This window comes from Drosophila nasuta, chromosome 2L (assembly GCF_023558535.2).
Source record: "Drosophila nasuta strain 15112-1781.00 chromosome 2L, ASM2355853v1, whole genome shotgun sequence".
Lineage (NCBI taxonomy): Eukaryota > Metazoa > Arthropoda > Insecta > Diptera > Drosophilidae > Drosophila > Drosophila nasuta.
The window spans coordinates 14,030,820-14,046,323 of record NC_083455.1 but is presented as its reverse complement, the minus strand read 5'-3'; the positions used below and the strand labels follow the sequence as shown (position 1 = coordinate 14,046,323).

The 15,504-nt window shown below is 34.7% G+C and overlaps 2 protein-coding genes across 2 annotated transcripts; both read right to left on the bottom strand.

Annotated features, from left to right (window-relative positions):
• Positions 1 to 2,877: 2,877 nt before the first annotated feature.
• Positions 2,878 to 3,618, bottom strand: LOC132796204 (uncharacterized). The gene has a single exon (XM_060807290.1). The coding sequence runs from the start codon at positions 3,518 to 3,520 to the stop codon at positions 3,194 to 3,196; it is 327 nt and encodes a 108-aa protein (XP_060663273.1). The 5' UTR covers positions 3,521 to 3,618; the 3' UTR covers positions 2,878 to 3,193.
• A 7,871-nt stretch (positions 3,619 to 11,489) lies between these two features.
• Positions 11,490 to 12,824, bottom strand: LOC132786548 (odorant receptor 42b-like). The gene is made up of 3 exons (XM_060793101.1): positions 12,046 to 12,824; positions 11,627 to 11,984; positions 11,490 to 11,558 (listed from the first exon to the last, which is right to left on the bottom strand). Exons 1-3 carry the CDS (start codon positions 12,822 to 12,824, stop codon positions 11,490 to 11,492), a joined length of 1,206 nt encoding a protein of 401 aa, XP_060649084.1.
• Between the last annotated feature and the right edge of the window lie 2,680 nt (positions 12,825 to 15,504).

Below are 15,504 nucleotides of genomic sequence, written 5' to 3'. Positions count from 1 at the left end.
GTTCTGGACACAAGTGGCGAAAGAACGAAACTTTTGCGCTTTAAAAGTTTTTGCAGTCCAGTTTTTGGCATTAATATCATTTCCTTTCTTTCTCTCTTTCTATCTCTGTTCCATTTTCTATTACATATACTAGAGACACGCATTCCTTTTGCGCTTTACCATCGCGTATTTGCTGTCCCTTTTGCTGTCCTTGCATTCGGAATGCAATTCCACAAAGAACTATTTCTCCCATTCAAGAGTATCAAAATACGCGGCAATGGACAAAACTTCTACGTTCTTTTCTATGTGTTTTTTGTTTCAATAAACTCTCTGCAGCAAAGTCTATATGTAGTCAGTCAGTCAGTCAATGTATCAGTCACTCACTCAGTCAGTCAGCGAGTGAGTCGCTATGTCAGTTGATGATATTCTTTCTGTACAGATTTTCCATAGCAACTTTTGCTTTGCACTCTTTAAATAGAAAACTATTCATTCAAACTGCGAATATTTGCATTTCAATACGCAGCTATTGAGTGTGAAAAGTTTTTCATATTTTAACATATTTTTAATATCGATCTAGTTGCTGTTGGCAAAACTATTTTGTGGCTCAAGTGTGGAGCATTATTGCTTGCAAATGTTAACAAGTGAGAAAGCTACAGTCGAGTGTGCTCGACTGTGAGATACCCGATACCCAATTTAATGAAAAATATACCAAATATATTGCAAAAATACTAAAATATACCATAGGCTTTATTTGAAATATTGTAGTGTATCAAAAAACCAAATGAATATACCAAATTAATAGACCAAATATATTATATTATATCAATCTACCAAATATAGTCTAAATATACCAGATTGACAGCAAAAGCAACTAAAACCCGTAGTAAACAGGCGTTTTTGCCCATACAAAGTATTTCATAAATAACTTCTACAATTTTTATCTGATCGCATCCAATTTTTCATGAATCAAATAGAATATAGTTATTATTGTATTATTGTATAATATATATCAAAAATCAAAATTTATAGCTCTATCTCTTATATGTTAATCTCTGAGATCTAACTATTTGAATCCACTATTTGTTCATTGTTCATAAACTTAAATACAAAGTTCAAATATTTGTTGCATAATGAATGCAAATGGCGCATATAACCGGCATAATGTCTGCATGTGTTTTCCTGGTGTTGGGTTTTTAAATAAGAAAGCGTGGCATGCCACATAAAATGCGGTTGCAGAAGTTGCACATCGCTCAAGTACAGACTATAGAGTACAGAGTAGAGAGAACAGCGCGTAGTTTTGCATGTTAACATGCCGTTTCTTGTGCTCCTTCTCATGCCGCTCGCTCGCTCGCTTTTTGTGTTGCACCGCGAAAAACGACATTTCAAATGCCGCACTAAATTACTAAAACACGCACTGGCACACCCACAATTTTCCCTTCCCTTGTCTTTCTTCATGGTTTATTTACTTATATGCGAAAATGCCAAAAAAAAGTGCAGCAAAAAAAAAAGTTTCAGCTGCGACTACAATTTACGCTTTTCCTTGCATTTTTCATGTGGCTTGTCGTTTGTTTTTGTTTTTCCTTCGTTTTGCTGACAAAGTTTTTATGGCCTCAACATACAACAATGGCTTCTGCATGTGTGTGTGTGTGTGTGTGTGTGTGTGTGTGTGTGTGTGTGGCAGAGTGTGTGGTCCTGCATGTAATGTGCATCTGGTAGAAAAAGTTTGTCAAATCATTAAGAGGCGCACTCAAATGCAAAGTCAAAACTGCCGAGACAAACAGGAAACTGAGAACTTGTCATAAAAGCGCATCACAGTGCTCACAATGTTTTTGTGGCTGCGTCTGGAAAATGCTTTTAATGTTTCTGCTTTATTTTCATCAAAACTTGTTAAATGTATTTATGTTGCAGCACAAGGAAGGAAAGTAGTGAATAACATGATTAATCGAGTTGTGATGTTAATATTGTATTTATAGTTATTTTTTAATGTAAGAGGACATTTATTTAAAAAGGTTATTTATGTAAAAGCTATTAACGAAATACCTATGTTTGGTAATAAAAACGACTAATGCAAAAGAAATGCTTTTAATAAATATTTAAAATACAATGACATTTTTGGGGCCTTTTCTGATTATATTAATTTATTTACTTTTCTATATTTAATTCAAATTTAATTGGGGAAAATCTTTACAATTGTTATTAATGACATTCGTAGATCATTAAAAACTATCGCGTTTTACATTCCTGATTAAAAAAACTTACAACTGCAGCCCCTTTAAAGCCACTTTCACCTACTTTAACCCCACTTTCACTTTGGCTGCATACCATGTGATACTTGCTTTTGCGAAAAATCGAGCACTACTAATGAAGCTTTTGCGCTCGGCATCGTGAAAGCCCTTCAGTCTGAAATAAAACTGCTGTCGCTGTCGCTGTTGCTACTGTCCAAGTCTCGTCCTCTTTGGCCATTTTGAACGTTGTCTATTAGTGGCTTCAGCGGAGCATCAAAAGCCGACTATTGCCTCCATTTGGTTGCCACTTTCGCCCTCGCACACACACACACACACACAAAAACAGGGCACCTTAACAGTCAATTAGTCGCTTGTCTCTGTGCACCTGCAAGTGTAATCAACAATTAACCAAACTGCACTCTATTTCAATGTAGCAGAGTGTTGCCTATGTGAAGTCAGTAAACGATGTAAACATTTGAGAGTGTTGGAAAAATATTTGACTATGAAATGGTTATACTTATAGTAGTTATATTTTATTAACTTCTACTTAAAAGTCTCCAAGAAAAGGTTATCATAAAGATTAAGCTTTCATGGAAGTTTGTTCTTCACAAAAAAAAAAAAAAATAAAATAAATAACTACATTTTTTTTATTATTTTTCGCTTTATTATAAGATTCTTAAAATTATTACAATTATTTTCAAGGCTCAATTAAATGTAGATGCACATTCTCACATTTTATCCAAATCTATTTTCTAACATTAAAAGGAATCCATAGTTCAGTGTAAATTTCACAGATTTGAATCGTTATCTTTTTATGAAAAAAATGTCGTATACTAAGTGTGTGAGGTTTAAGTTCAGCTTACAACTGAGTTTTAGAAACTATTTAGCTTAGAAGTATTATATCGACATGCTTAGAGTATGTTTATCATTATCAGTTGCGCTGTTTAGGTTTGATTTCTTGTTCGGTTTTTTGCTGTTCTTTTGATTGTTTAGTGCCACTGTTGTGTGGTGAGTTGGCGAGGATCGACATTGAGTCCAAGTTTCTCCAGTTTACGCACCTTACGCATCTGCTTGGTCAACTTGCGCTTGAAGACAATCTCGCGGTTCAAATTCATGATCTCCATGGTATCCAATTGACGAATGTTCTTGATCGTTTGCAGTATCAGATTGTCGGTCAAGTGCAGCTTAATCGTGGACATCTTCATGAAGGGAGCGTCACGGCGTCGCAGCTCCTCGCGATAGGCAAACAGCGTGTAGGTCAAGGAAGGAAGCTGCGGCAAAGGACGCTCGAGACCCGGAAACAGTTCTTCAGCCATTGTCAAGATTTGCAATTGAAATGATGATTGAAGTAACACTTTTCACTTTAATCTTTTTTTCGATGCGACTTCTGTGCTCGTTGAGCGTTCGATGCGGAATGAATGTTAAGTCGGATGTGTCTGTGATTTTTATAGCCAGCGAGAACATCATCTGTTTACCTGAGATTCTATTGTCTTTCGGGAAAATTCTTCATCTGCCCTTTTAAGGGGAAATTTCGAACAGCTGTCCAGAAAAACTACCTGCTGTCGGTTGTTGTTGCTGGTGGCAGCTGCAAGTGGCATTTGCTTCTTCGGCACGCGATTACCTCGAATTTTATCTCAAGTCTCTTTTGGGCTCCTTCTTTTCGGCTAAAAATTCTATTAGTTCCGTGGCACGTCCTGGTTTTTTATATTTTTGCCGAACAACCGTATAAACCGTTGTCGCATCTCATCCAAATGCGATGCTAAAATGTCAATGAGCTCGTGACCCAGTATATAAAAACGCCATAGTACTAAACCAAGCTATAGATAGCAACTGTAGTCCATTTATATATATAAGTATTTGTTTATTTTCCACCGTTTTTCGTCATTTTTAACAGCATTTCGAATGGGTTTTTCTTTTATGTGCAGCGTGTTCTTTGAATTCGGTTGCTGCATTGCAATTAAAATAAATTGCATTCAGTGAAAGGATATCGCAGCACAATTTGGCCATCAAAGGACTGCACTTAATTATACAAATTGGTGCTGTGTTCCGTTTACGTTTATTATATCCACATTTACCTCTATGCTCTAATGCATTTTAAAACAGCCGCATCCAGAGCAGTGTTTAAGCCATTTAATTGCACATCAATCCAATTTTGGGAGTGTGAGAGTTGAGAGAGAAAGTCGGGGAGATCATTTGTCGTGCCAATGATTGACTTTAGGTAAATAATGGAAATCAATGGCTTATGTTATATAACTGTGAACTATGAAATAACAGTGCGTCACAAACAAAACTACATATCGATATGTTATGAAAACCAACTCACGGAAAACTTAGAGCGGATTGATAATATTTATGCGATTATTGACACTGGAAATATATAGTGAAGTGTACTTCAAAATGTTTATTTTGAATAAAATAACTTGACATTTTCTTTGACTGCGTTCCACAGTGGGCGATTTGGTCCCGCTAGCGGCATTTAATTCAAATTTTCAAATTTAAAAATCCGTTAATATTTTTTCACATATCGATAGCAGATGCTTTGATTAGATTTTTAAAGGCTTTTTGAAAGCTCTACGATCAGCTGATCATCAGCTGTGATCGGTCAAACACATCATATGATTTCGCAAAGAGCTTTACACAATTTTTTCTCTTTGCGCGCATGGAATTTGAGTTGCTCGGAAATTTACAATTTTTGGTGAATTTGTTAGAAGTTTGGTTTTTTATTATATTCAAGGAATGTATTTTCAAAAAAATCAATGTTTGTGACCGGTCTATAAATGTGTAGCTCATAAAACGTAGTGGTAATTCAGTGTATTAACAAACTAGCCCGGATTAGCGTACACCTGTCTTTCGTGGAGTAGAACTTAATTTGTTCAACTAAGTCCAGTCTAACTCCTTTATTAGCCGAAAGTGTGAATCAGTGGCGTCCAAAATGTGTAATATCAACTGCTATTCTCTGCTAGCCTTGAAACTATGGTACTTTTTAGACACAGTGTTAGTACCAAAAAGGGATCTTTTTTTAGTATTGCACTCAGAAGTCATCCCATTTTTTCCATCATCCCATCATTTTTTAGATAAAGTTTATATATGAAATATGTTAATTGAAGTTCAAATAAAATAAAAGTACAACAAAATTTTAAATTTAAAAAAAAAAATTTTTTAAATTAAAAAAAAAATTTTAAAAAAAATTAAAAAAAAAATTTTTTTAACTTCAAAAATTCTATGATTTTTTTCTGATCAGTGAAAAAAAACCGACTGAAGATATCTATTTTAGTTTAGAAGTTATTAATTAAATGCCGCTAGCGGGACCAAATCGCCCACTGTGCGTTCTTTCAATCAATGTTATAACTGCACTTATGAAATACAACATAACTATTTCATATGTACCCTGAAGGCCTCAGTTGTTCTGACTACATATTGTACTGAGGAATTAATTCTGAGCTACAATTAATAATAAATCAAAGAAAATGTATAATTTTTCTTTTTATCACTATTATACCATGATATGAAATAATATGATACGATACCAAAAAAAGAGAGAAAACTACTCATTTCATGTCAAGCAGTTCAAAGATAACAAACGTTAAATAATGTAATTATATAGTTTCGCTTCATTTATATTTCATATTCTTAAATACTGGTGTATATCTAATTCTACATGTACATAAATGCTTGATAAGCATTATAGATAAACAGAAAATATGGTTCATTTCAAATATGTAGTTTATGAAAATAAATAAGTGATATAAAAGTTATGTATTTTATTTATCGAATTTTGCTTCAAAATATTTGCACTAAGATAAATGTTGTCAAAAGTGAAACAGAAATACCTTTCATTCAAATACTTGTTATCGTCAGCTATCTGATAAGCAGTTATGATTACAAGAAGTAAACGGAAAGCTTCCGATTATCTTTTACTTCTATTCTTAATCAGCTTAAATATATTTAATCCTCTTTGTAAATCTGTTATTACCTTTAGCTAAGCAGACACTTAACTGCAGTTGTTAAGCAACAGTTTGTGCCCAAAAAAAAAAAAAGGAGTTGACAGTTTCCGATTTGGTTGAGCTGTTTGCTGAGTGCAATGTGTTAATCACAGCAGCAGCATTTGTGGCATGCAACCCGAAATGATTGCCAAACACATTATCTGTATTATTAATGAGCTTGGCATGCAGCTCACAGGGCAAAGGGATGCTGTTTGGCCTTCTCTTGGTTTTGCTGCTGATATTGATGTTGATGTGGATGTGGATGTGGATGTGTTATTGGTCATTGGGTTGGCATGTCACTGGCTTGTTTGGGGTTTGCTGAATGTTGGTTATTTAACTGGTTCGTTTCGTTTTTGGTCACTCTCTTTTCTCTGTTTATTTTTGTTTTCAGTTTGCATTATTGTGTCGCTCTTTTGGGTGTTTAATTAATTGAAAGCATTTTTAACCGTGCCGCATTTTTGTGGCTGACACCCGCCAATACCAATGCGTTGTCTGTCATGCTTCTTTTGTTTCTCATTGACCGTAATAATATTGACTTCCTGGCGGCCAGAGTCGTGGCAATTGATGCAAGGATACGCAAGGATATGCCAGCAACACACGCACAATGACCAACCGAAACAAAAAAATACCACACAATAAATGAACATGCGCGTCTGTTGTAGCCATTAATTAATTGAAATGTTCATTTAAATATTTTTAACTTTTTCTCTCAATATTTGTGTTTTTCCAATTAATAATTTTCAGCTTAAACCAAGAATTTTCAATGGTAATCAGATGTGTAATGTTTCCTTTTTTGTTTTTCTCACATCATAAGTATTAATATTCATTTGAGTATTATTGTGCTTAATAATGAATAAGGACTTTTGATTTCTCATTTAAGTAACAGGTTAATTGTAACGAAGGTTTTTTAAAGGAATTAATTTTCAGTTAAGTTCGTATTTATTTTCTTAATATAATTGAAGTTGAGAATTAATGTTTACAACAGTTCATATAAAGCTTAACTTTATCAAAATAATTCAAATTCAGAAAATTGTATGTATATACTAAAATAGGTTGAATCAGTATATTTTTATACTATATTACAAAAACAGTATATTTTTGTTGAAAAATATAAGATACAAAAATATGCTGATTGTATAATAAAGTATAAAAATATACTGATTTTTATATAGTATACAGTATAAAAATATACTGTTTCGCGCTATTTAATAAAACAGTACATATAAAATATTAATTTTGCCTCAAGCTATTTTATTATATATTTACCATTTCCTATATATTTATATTATTTTGATAAAGTTAAACATCACTTGAAATGATTTTTAGCGAAACAGATTTAAATATTATTTTCGTATTTTATTTCATGTCAAGTTGTATTTCAACTTGATCGATTTGTATTTGGTGGCGTGTCGCAGAGCGTGGCAAAGTAAATGCAACTCGACTATCAATCAAAATGGAGACACTAATTGCAATTTGTGGTAGCAGGAACTACACTCTACTGTACACTGTACAGCAAACACATACATTTACACTGCTCTATTTGTTCATGGAGATTTGTTGCACTTTTAGCGCTCTGCTCTTTGCTCGCGCGTTATTTGAAGATGGATTTGCGTTTAGCGCATGCCATAAAAACCGCAGCGAACTTGGGACAGTCAATTTCTGTATAATTCAAACGATGTGTGGGTGGGTATGCGTGTGGAAGTGTATAGAAGTATGTGTGTGTTCGCGCAAATTCGACGAAAACGCTCATCGAATATGCTGCACAGGTAGCTCTGCCCTTAGGCAAGGCTGGAAACTGTTTGAAATATTTATTTAAATGAAGTTTGGCAGCTCAAGGAATGTGCCATCCGTCAGTCAGTCTGAGTCGGCCATTAAATAAACAGTTTTGTTGGAAAGGCTTAGTTATTATTACTTTCACAATATGCTTCGCATTCTCTTCCAGTTCGTGCTGTACTTTTGGCTTATAATATCAATGTATGCAAATAGACAAATACGCTTTTGATCTACACTCAAACACTGACGGGTTTCGACCACCTTCGAGTTACATGTTTTTTGGTTTAAAATTCCTTTTTGCTGCCTTGGCATTTCTGGCTTACATATATCCACAAGCATTTCGGCATTAAAGGCAGTTTAATGCGAAGCTAACACAAAACCCATAAACAAGATTAAATAAGTAAAAATGTTGTTACCCATTTTCAATAAAAGTATCATAATACAGTGCAGTATATAATATTTAAAAAATTATACCAAATGAATATACCAAAAATACTGAAATATTATCAAAGACTATGTTTGATATATTTATACTTTATAAACATTCTAAAGACATTAAAATCCACTTGTCAATTTTTTTACCCAGGCGGAGTTCAAATTTATTGATATTTTTATAGCTTGTAATTATAATATAATGTATTGCTTTTTGAATCATTTGATTTGAAATATTTATCGCAAGTAAGACAATATGATTCAAATTGCGTTGTCATTAGTTAATTCCATTTTTAGTTTGCTAATTTCATTATTCAATTATGCATAATATTTTTGCCTCGTCGGACTCCAAAATTTGGAGCTCATTAAATTTGCAAAATAAATTGTCAAATTCATCCACATATGCATATTTTTGGTCTCATGTGTTTCATGTCCTGCGGTCAATATCATAAATTTTTGGACAACCAAAAATAGCAACAATAGCAACAGAATTAATGAACAACAACAACAGCAAAATTGTCGAAAATTGCCAACCGAAAAGAGGCTAAACAAATGTCAAATTTGTTGAAATTCCATTTAATCATATTTGTAGTATTTATTACTATATTTTAAGCTGCATAATTCTAGTTGCCACTGTACAATCAAAAGTGTTTCCACTGCAATGTGGTTGCCCAGTTTTCTATGTGTGTGTGTGTGTGTGTGTGTTTATGTCTGCGTGTGACAGTTTGTTGTGGTATCAGATAAATGTCAATTATAATAATAACTATCATCTATATTTCGAGATTATTTTGTTTAATATTGTGCAATTGTTTTTTGAGCAAATGTTGGCTTCTAGTTGATATGCTAATTTATATATTTTTATCCAGATGTGGCACTTCAATGAAATACGAATGCGTGAAATACTAAAATACTAAGTGCGCACACATAGCAATAAAATGTAATGAACAAACATACATAAATTACTGTTAATCAATATAATAATATATTTTGCTTTAAAATTAGAGTCGTCTCTAATGTTATGAAAGATTAATCGATTATTTAAATTTATAATCGATTAGTTGTGCTTAACTCTAGAGATGACACTTTTTGCATTTACTTATCGATATAGCAACAATACTTATCGTTATGGAAATAAAAAATACATAACTGTAAACATTTATTTCTATTCGATAAGTGATTATAACGAGTAAAATCAATTAAGATTTTTATCATTCAATCGATACACACTTCAACAGTATTTATTTACGCTTCGTTAAAATTATATATCTGAAATAAAAATGGCCGTAAAAGTTGATGTCTTTGCTAAATATGCGCGAAATATTTATTTCATGATCCAATTGCGAATGAAATTCAGTCCTTTTTGCATATTTTTTGAATGTACATTTCTTCACAATTAATCAATATCAATAACCGTTGCGAGCCCTAGAGATAATCCCAATAAAATTTTACAGCCGTCTGTAATCAAGAGAGACCCAAAAAAAAATATATATGTATGTATTAAACCCAGCTGGAAAAATAAAAAGGGAAACTTTTGCCGTGAACGATGAAAGCAAAAGCGAATTGCCAGCTACTCGTATATTCTCTTATGGCTCAGCATGAGATGCGGCGACTGCGTGTGTGTGTGTGTGAGGGTGTGTGTGTGTGGTGTCCACTCTTCCTGTCCGTGTGTGGCCATAAAGCAGCTCGTAAATTTTAGCACACTTGGCACGCGGACGCAGAACAAGTAACCAGTTGCCAGCTACCAGTTGGCGGTTGTCTTCGCCTTTTTGCAACCAAAAAGTGTCCAGAGTTGCCACCCCACGTGGATTGGCTCTGTCTCTGTTTCAGTTTCTGCTGTTGTCTCGTTATTGTATTCCTTTCTTTTTTTGCGCTTGCATTGTAACTTGTTATTCTCCCCTCTTTTCCTTCTTCTTTTTTTTGTGTTCAGCTCAACAATGAAAATTCACGCTGTAGAATTTTTCGCGGTGGTCAACGTTGCTTCGATACGCTTACAGTGGGTACCAAAAATATGCCACAACATTTGCGATTTATTCTTTACTCATTTTTTGGCAGTGTATTTGGTTTGTCAGTGTGCTTCACTTTTGTGGCTTCACGTTGCTCTTCTTTTGTTGTTGCGCTCCAGTTCTTCGTTTATTACGCAAATCCGTAGTTACGCCCACGGTCGCCATATCCTGGCCCCCATATCCTTGTCATGAATTCCACTGTGCGTCTCTCGGTGTGGGTGAGAGAAAGTGTGTAGCGGGTGTTGAACAATAGCTGTGAAATAATCACTTGCTTGTTTGCACTTTATTAAGTGGCTGCGCGAAGCGGCATGTTCGCTTTATAGTCCAGCTTGTAACGCCCCTCGGTGGCTGCATGTTGCAAGTGGCAACTTACGAAAGGAAACCGAGGGGCAAAACATGCTGCAAGAACACTTGACGGTGAAAGGTTTTGCATTCAAACTGAATGGCATTCTAAATCTTATAAGATTACTGCCGGCATTTGGGGGTTTAGCGATTCAAGTGAATATTTCAGAGGGGTTAGGAAGAAATTCGCTGGCACTTTTAATACACATTATTTTACAACTTTAGTTGGCGTATTAAATTTCTTTGAAATTTCTGTGACAACATTAAACATTTGAAATTTAAGCATTGAATATTGCAAATCTGACAGTTTATAATACCTCTAAAGACAGAGTAGTAAATAATAAAAAATAATTAAAAATTGTAACAATTTTTATTTCAACCCTTTTTTGTTTGTCATATAACTGAAGATTTTTTTTGTAATAAACTTTCCAAATAAATCGATACACCAAATATGGCCTTCAGTATATTTTTGCGTTATATTATTCGGTAAATTTTTAGAATAATACCGCGCTTTTAATTATCCAAAACCAATTTTCTTGTAAAGAAATTTTTCATTTAACAAAATTTGGGATATCAATTTTTAGCTTTTTGATTTAAGAATGATAAATTAACTAACCAAATTCTTATTAATTAATTAAAATAGTATGATTACTTAAACGTAGCATACAAAATCTTATACTAAAAATATCTTAATTAAAGTATATAATATAATTCTTAAATTTACTATTCTTGTTACAAAACTAAAACAAAACTTAGCTAAACTTCTCGGCAATGTTCAATTGCCTAGCGCAGGTGACCACAGAAAATGCCAATTTGGCGACCTATTGAAGCCAAGAAAAGTATGACAAATCATATAAAATTCTATCAATAAATATTTAGAAATACTCACAGTAATATTTGTGCCCAGTGATATGACAAAGACGCCGCCCGCTGTCATAACAATGGGTTGCTGAATATTTTGCAGAAAGTAGAGAAATGTTGTCCTATAGCGACGATCCGCTGATTGCCAATTGGAATGAAAAAGACAATTTGTGAGCTGCTCGCAGTCCGTGATAATCATATTGCAAATGTAGCAAAAGGGAAAAGTTTCCATCAGCAGATCACAAATGAAGAAGGCAATGCCGAGGCCAGTCCAGAAGTTTGAAAAGTAAATTATGTTGATCATGGAGAGACCAATGACAACGCCGCATAAAAGAAATTGCACACAAATGGTGCCAGAGACGACAGGCTTTAGGGTGTTGCAAAATCTGGAAATATAAATGAAAATTAATTGAAAGACTCAAATACAGAGTTGAAAAGTAAACTCACTCAATGATCAAACGATGATCAATAATACACTTGATGAGCTCCGCATAATTCTCATCTTCGTTCATCCTGGGATCCGTGCGCAAACGTTCCAAGCGCTGTTTCAACATTAAGAGATGAGTGCGAAGTGTAAGGAAGTAAATGATGGGATACAGATCGGCAATTTGATCTTGCATCACAGCGCCAGACATCCAAACATATTCGACGAATGCAGCCAGCCAAAAGTTAAAATCACTCGCTTTCCAATCGATGAGCGGATTGTAGAGTTTCCATGGTAATTGACCCGAGCAGGCGGCAGCCAGAAATGTGGATGCCGCATAGAAGCAATACATGACTTGATAGCACATATAGATGCGATTGCAACGTGCCACATTCTGATTCAACTGCTCACGCTGTTCTGCACTACGACAACGTTCGTCCATGCGATCCAAAAGCTTTTTGGCATGTTGAAAGCGTTTCATGCCAGCAAATGTGTAACTCGCCTTGATGCTCAATCCAAGGCAATTGAGAGCCACCGACAAGGAAGTGAGAAACTGTCCGGCTGTGAAGCTACGCAGATCCTTGATGTAGCTGATGAACAGCGACAAGACCAGCAATATCATTACCATCACAGTAGTAAGTGCTGACCACAGTGCGTATACGCGACGCCAACACTTATTTTTTGGCGGCATCCAACCAACCACACACATGCCGCGATCCAGATAAACGAGTGCATCCCGGGAAGACAATTGGCGCTCCTTGAGTGTCCAAACTCGCATGCGAGGAAACAATTTATAGAGCATTTTAATTGTGACTGTGTCTGCTTTGACTGTCAAGTGCTCACCTCATGGCAACTACAGTTTGGCTTTATAGTCGGCTTTGATTTATAATTGCCCAAAGTTTCAATTATTTTTTAATTATGCATCATGAGTTGGGTTTTAGTCAGTGTTCCTTAAGGGTGTGCTTGAATTATTTAGTTTGAGAACTCATAAGTTGACTTAGACATAGTGCAGACAACTCGAACCAATTTCAAATGCTCTTGAAACTTAATTATTAAAATTTAAGTTTTTTATTGTTATGAGTTTAGATCAAAGAGTTTTTAGGCAACAAGTGTAGGGAAGCATTCATTAAAATGCAATAGAAGTAAATGCTTTGAAGGGCTGCAAATATTTTTTCGCTTTACTAATTATATTTTGTTTTTATTTTTCAGACGGCTTAATAAAAAACCCACGTAAGTAATTTAATAAATATATTTTTCAAATTATTACTATATTCTATTTTTTTATATATTACATTTTTGTGATACATATTTCTATCTTTTATTGTTATTTTAATCAAAGTGATTTTATTGATCTTCGCTTTTTTCTAAAGTATTCTAAAAATTTGTATATTCAACGTCAACATTTTCATGTGTGTTTTAAGAACATTTTATAAGCAAAGAGATGAGTATACAAAGCCATAAATAATTGAAGCCTAAAACCAGTTGCTAATTAACTAACGTAAGCTACTTCTCATAGTGGAAGAGCGGAAAATATGGCAACGTTGTTGTGATGTGTGTTGGCATTGCAGTCTCATCATCTGAACTTTTCTTTGGCCTCGGTATCAGTCTCTCTTTTCTCTAAGTCTGTCTGCACATTTGGGTGCGGAATGTTATTTGTGGTATTTGAAACACGCGGCGCACGCTGCGTATGAACTATTTTCTTAAGCTCATACTGCCAAGACTTGGGCCATCAACCTCCTTCTCTTCTCTTTCGTTTGGGTTTCCAAGAAGCCAAAAGGCTGCGGATGCTTGAACTTTGCAAGGATTTCGCCTTCATTGCCCTTTCCTGTGCTGCGAGTCCTTGTGAGTGTGTCTGTGTGTGTGCGTCATGTGTGTTTATAAAACTCTACTTCTTCTTTGCTTTCGTCTTTTTTTCTTGTGTCCCTTTCGCATTGAAAGCATCTGTGAGTTATTTTTATAGAGCTACTTTATATATATGCGAGTGTGCGTGTGAATGTATTTATGTCTGTGTGTGGGTGTGTCTGTGTGTGTGTGTGTGGCCCCCACCAAGCAGAGAAAAGCAGAACAGGAAAAGCGTTGCACAAAATGCGCTGTCAACTTGAGCGACGGTTTATTTATATGAGCAGCCATTAAAAGCAACGCCCTTTCATCACTTTTCGCATACTCTTTTCACTCCAGCTAAATCGTATTATATTATTATTATTATATTCAACTAAGCGGTGTCAAATGCTAATCAGTTTACAAATTCAACAAGCTTAATTAGATGCCTGCAACAAAACTCTTTTACTCAACTTTTGGCACTCAATTTGAAACGACTTTTTTGTCCGTTTCTCTTCAACTTCAAATTATTTTTTGCTTGTTATTGATGCTTTCTTGAGAGTAAAATCGGTTCGACTTACATTTCTTTTACGCCATTATTTATTGCTTGTTAGCGATCAAATACTTGCTTCAGTGCTGCTGCAATCTAGAAAAATTACGCGCTCTATATGCAGCAATCCATTTGAGTTTTTTAATTAAACAGCACAAGAGCAGCAGGGACAAACAGCTTAAGGAGCTGCCACTTGAACTGATGGACTAGAAAATACCTTGAGAATGTGTTGAATTACTTCATTTGTTCTCGATTTAAAGGCTTCGATTTCTAGACTATAAACAGGTTGGAATTATAAATTAATAGATTAGTTAAAGAATGAAATTTATTCTTCCCAGTACTTTATATATCTCCATTTTGATTCAACCCATTTGAGGATATTTTTGCTGGCAACATTTGCCAAACGCACAGACATAAATCAAGCAAAAGCTACGCCATCTGAATCAGCTTGTAGTCAGGACACTGGACAAGGACATGGACATGGACAGGGACATGAACATGCTGCAGATTTGACGTGGCCCAACAGTTGGCAAACTGGTTTCAAATTTGTGAATTGCATTGGCAAACTGTTTGTCATGACTTCATGAGCAAAAGGACGTAGAGACGCTGTAAAGGACGCGGCGGGTGGCTTTGGGCAAAGTTTTTAGCCAAAAAACTAACGAGCATCAGTGTAAACTGTCGCGACGACTTCTCATTAAACTTTCAAGTAAAATGAAGCAAAAAGCTCTAGCGGCAGCCAAAGCGCATTAGTTTTGTGCCCATATTTTGCCGACTGCGAGTTTAAACATCCCACCGCGTCCCATAAAAAGTCTACTGTGTGCTATGTTAACAATTTGCAGAGAATACAAATTATTTGAAGGAATTTAATGGTTTACTCTTAAGATTTTTGTGGTGGAATGTGAATTAGTAGAATTAATAATAGAGAAGACAATGAAATTGTTAATAATAGTATAATGAGTGATAATGTTACTGAAAATGTTAATGATACTGACAATGATAATAAATGAATTAGTAGAATTAATGCTAATCAGTAATGGAAACTATAATTAAATGGTTAATGGTAGTGATATTGTTATTCTGATTAAATTGATATTCATAATAGAAATTATTTAAT

What these genes read in the sequence shown, in the direction of transcription:
- LOC132786548 (XM_060793101.1), bottom strand. Translation starts at nt 12,824, where the DNA reads ATGCTCTATAAATTGTTTCCTCGCATGCGAGTTTGGACACTCAAGGAG. An exon ending in GATCATCGTTTGATCATTGA is followed by an intron (nt 11,985 to 12,045) that starts GTGAGTTTACTT and finishes TTATATTTCCAG; the next exon opens with ATTTTGCAACACCCTAAAGC. An exon ending in CACTGGGCACAAATATTACT is followed by an intron (nt 11,559 to 11,626) that starts GTGAGTATTTCT and finishes TGGCTTCAATAG; the next exon opens with GTCGCCAAATTGGCATTTTC.
- LOC132796204 (XM_060807290.1), bottom strand. Translation starts at nt 3,520, where the DNA reads ATGGCTGAAGAACTGTTTCCGGGTCTCGAGCGTCCTTTGCCGCAGCTT.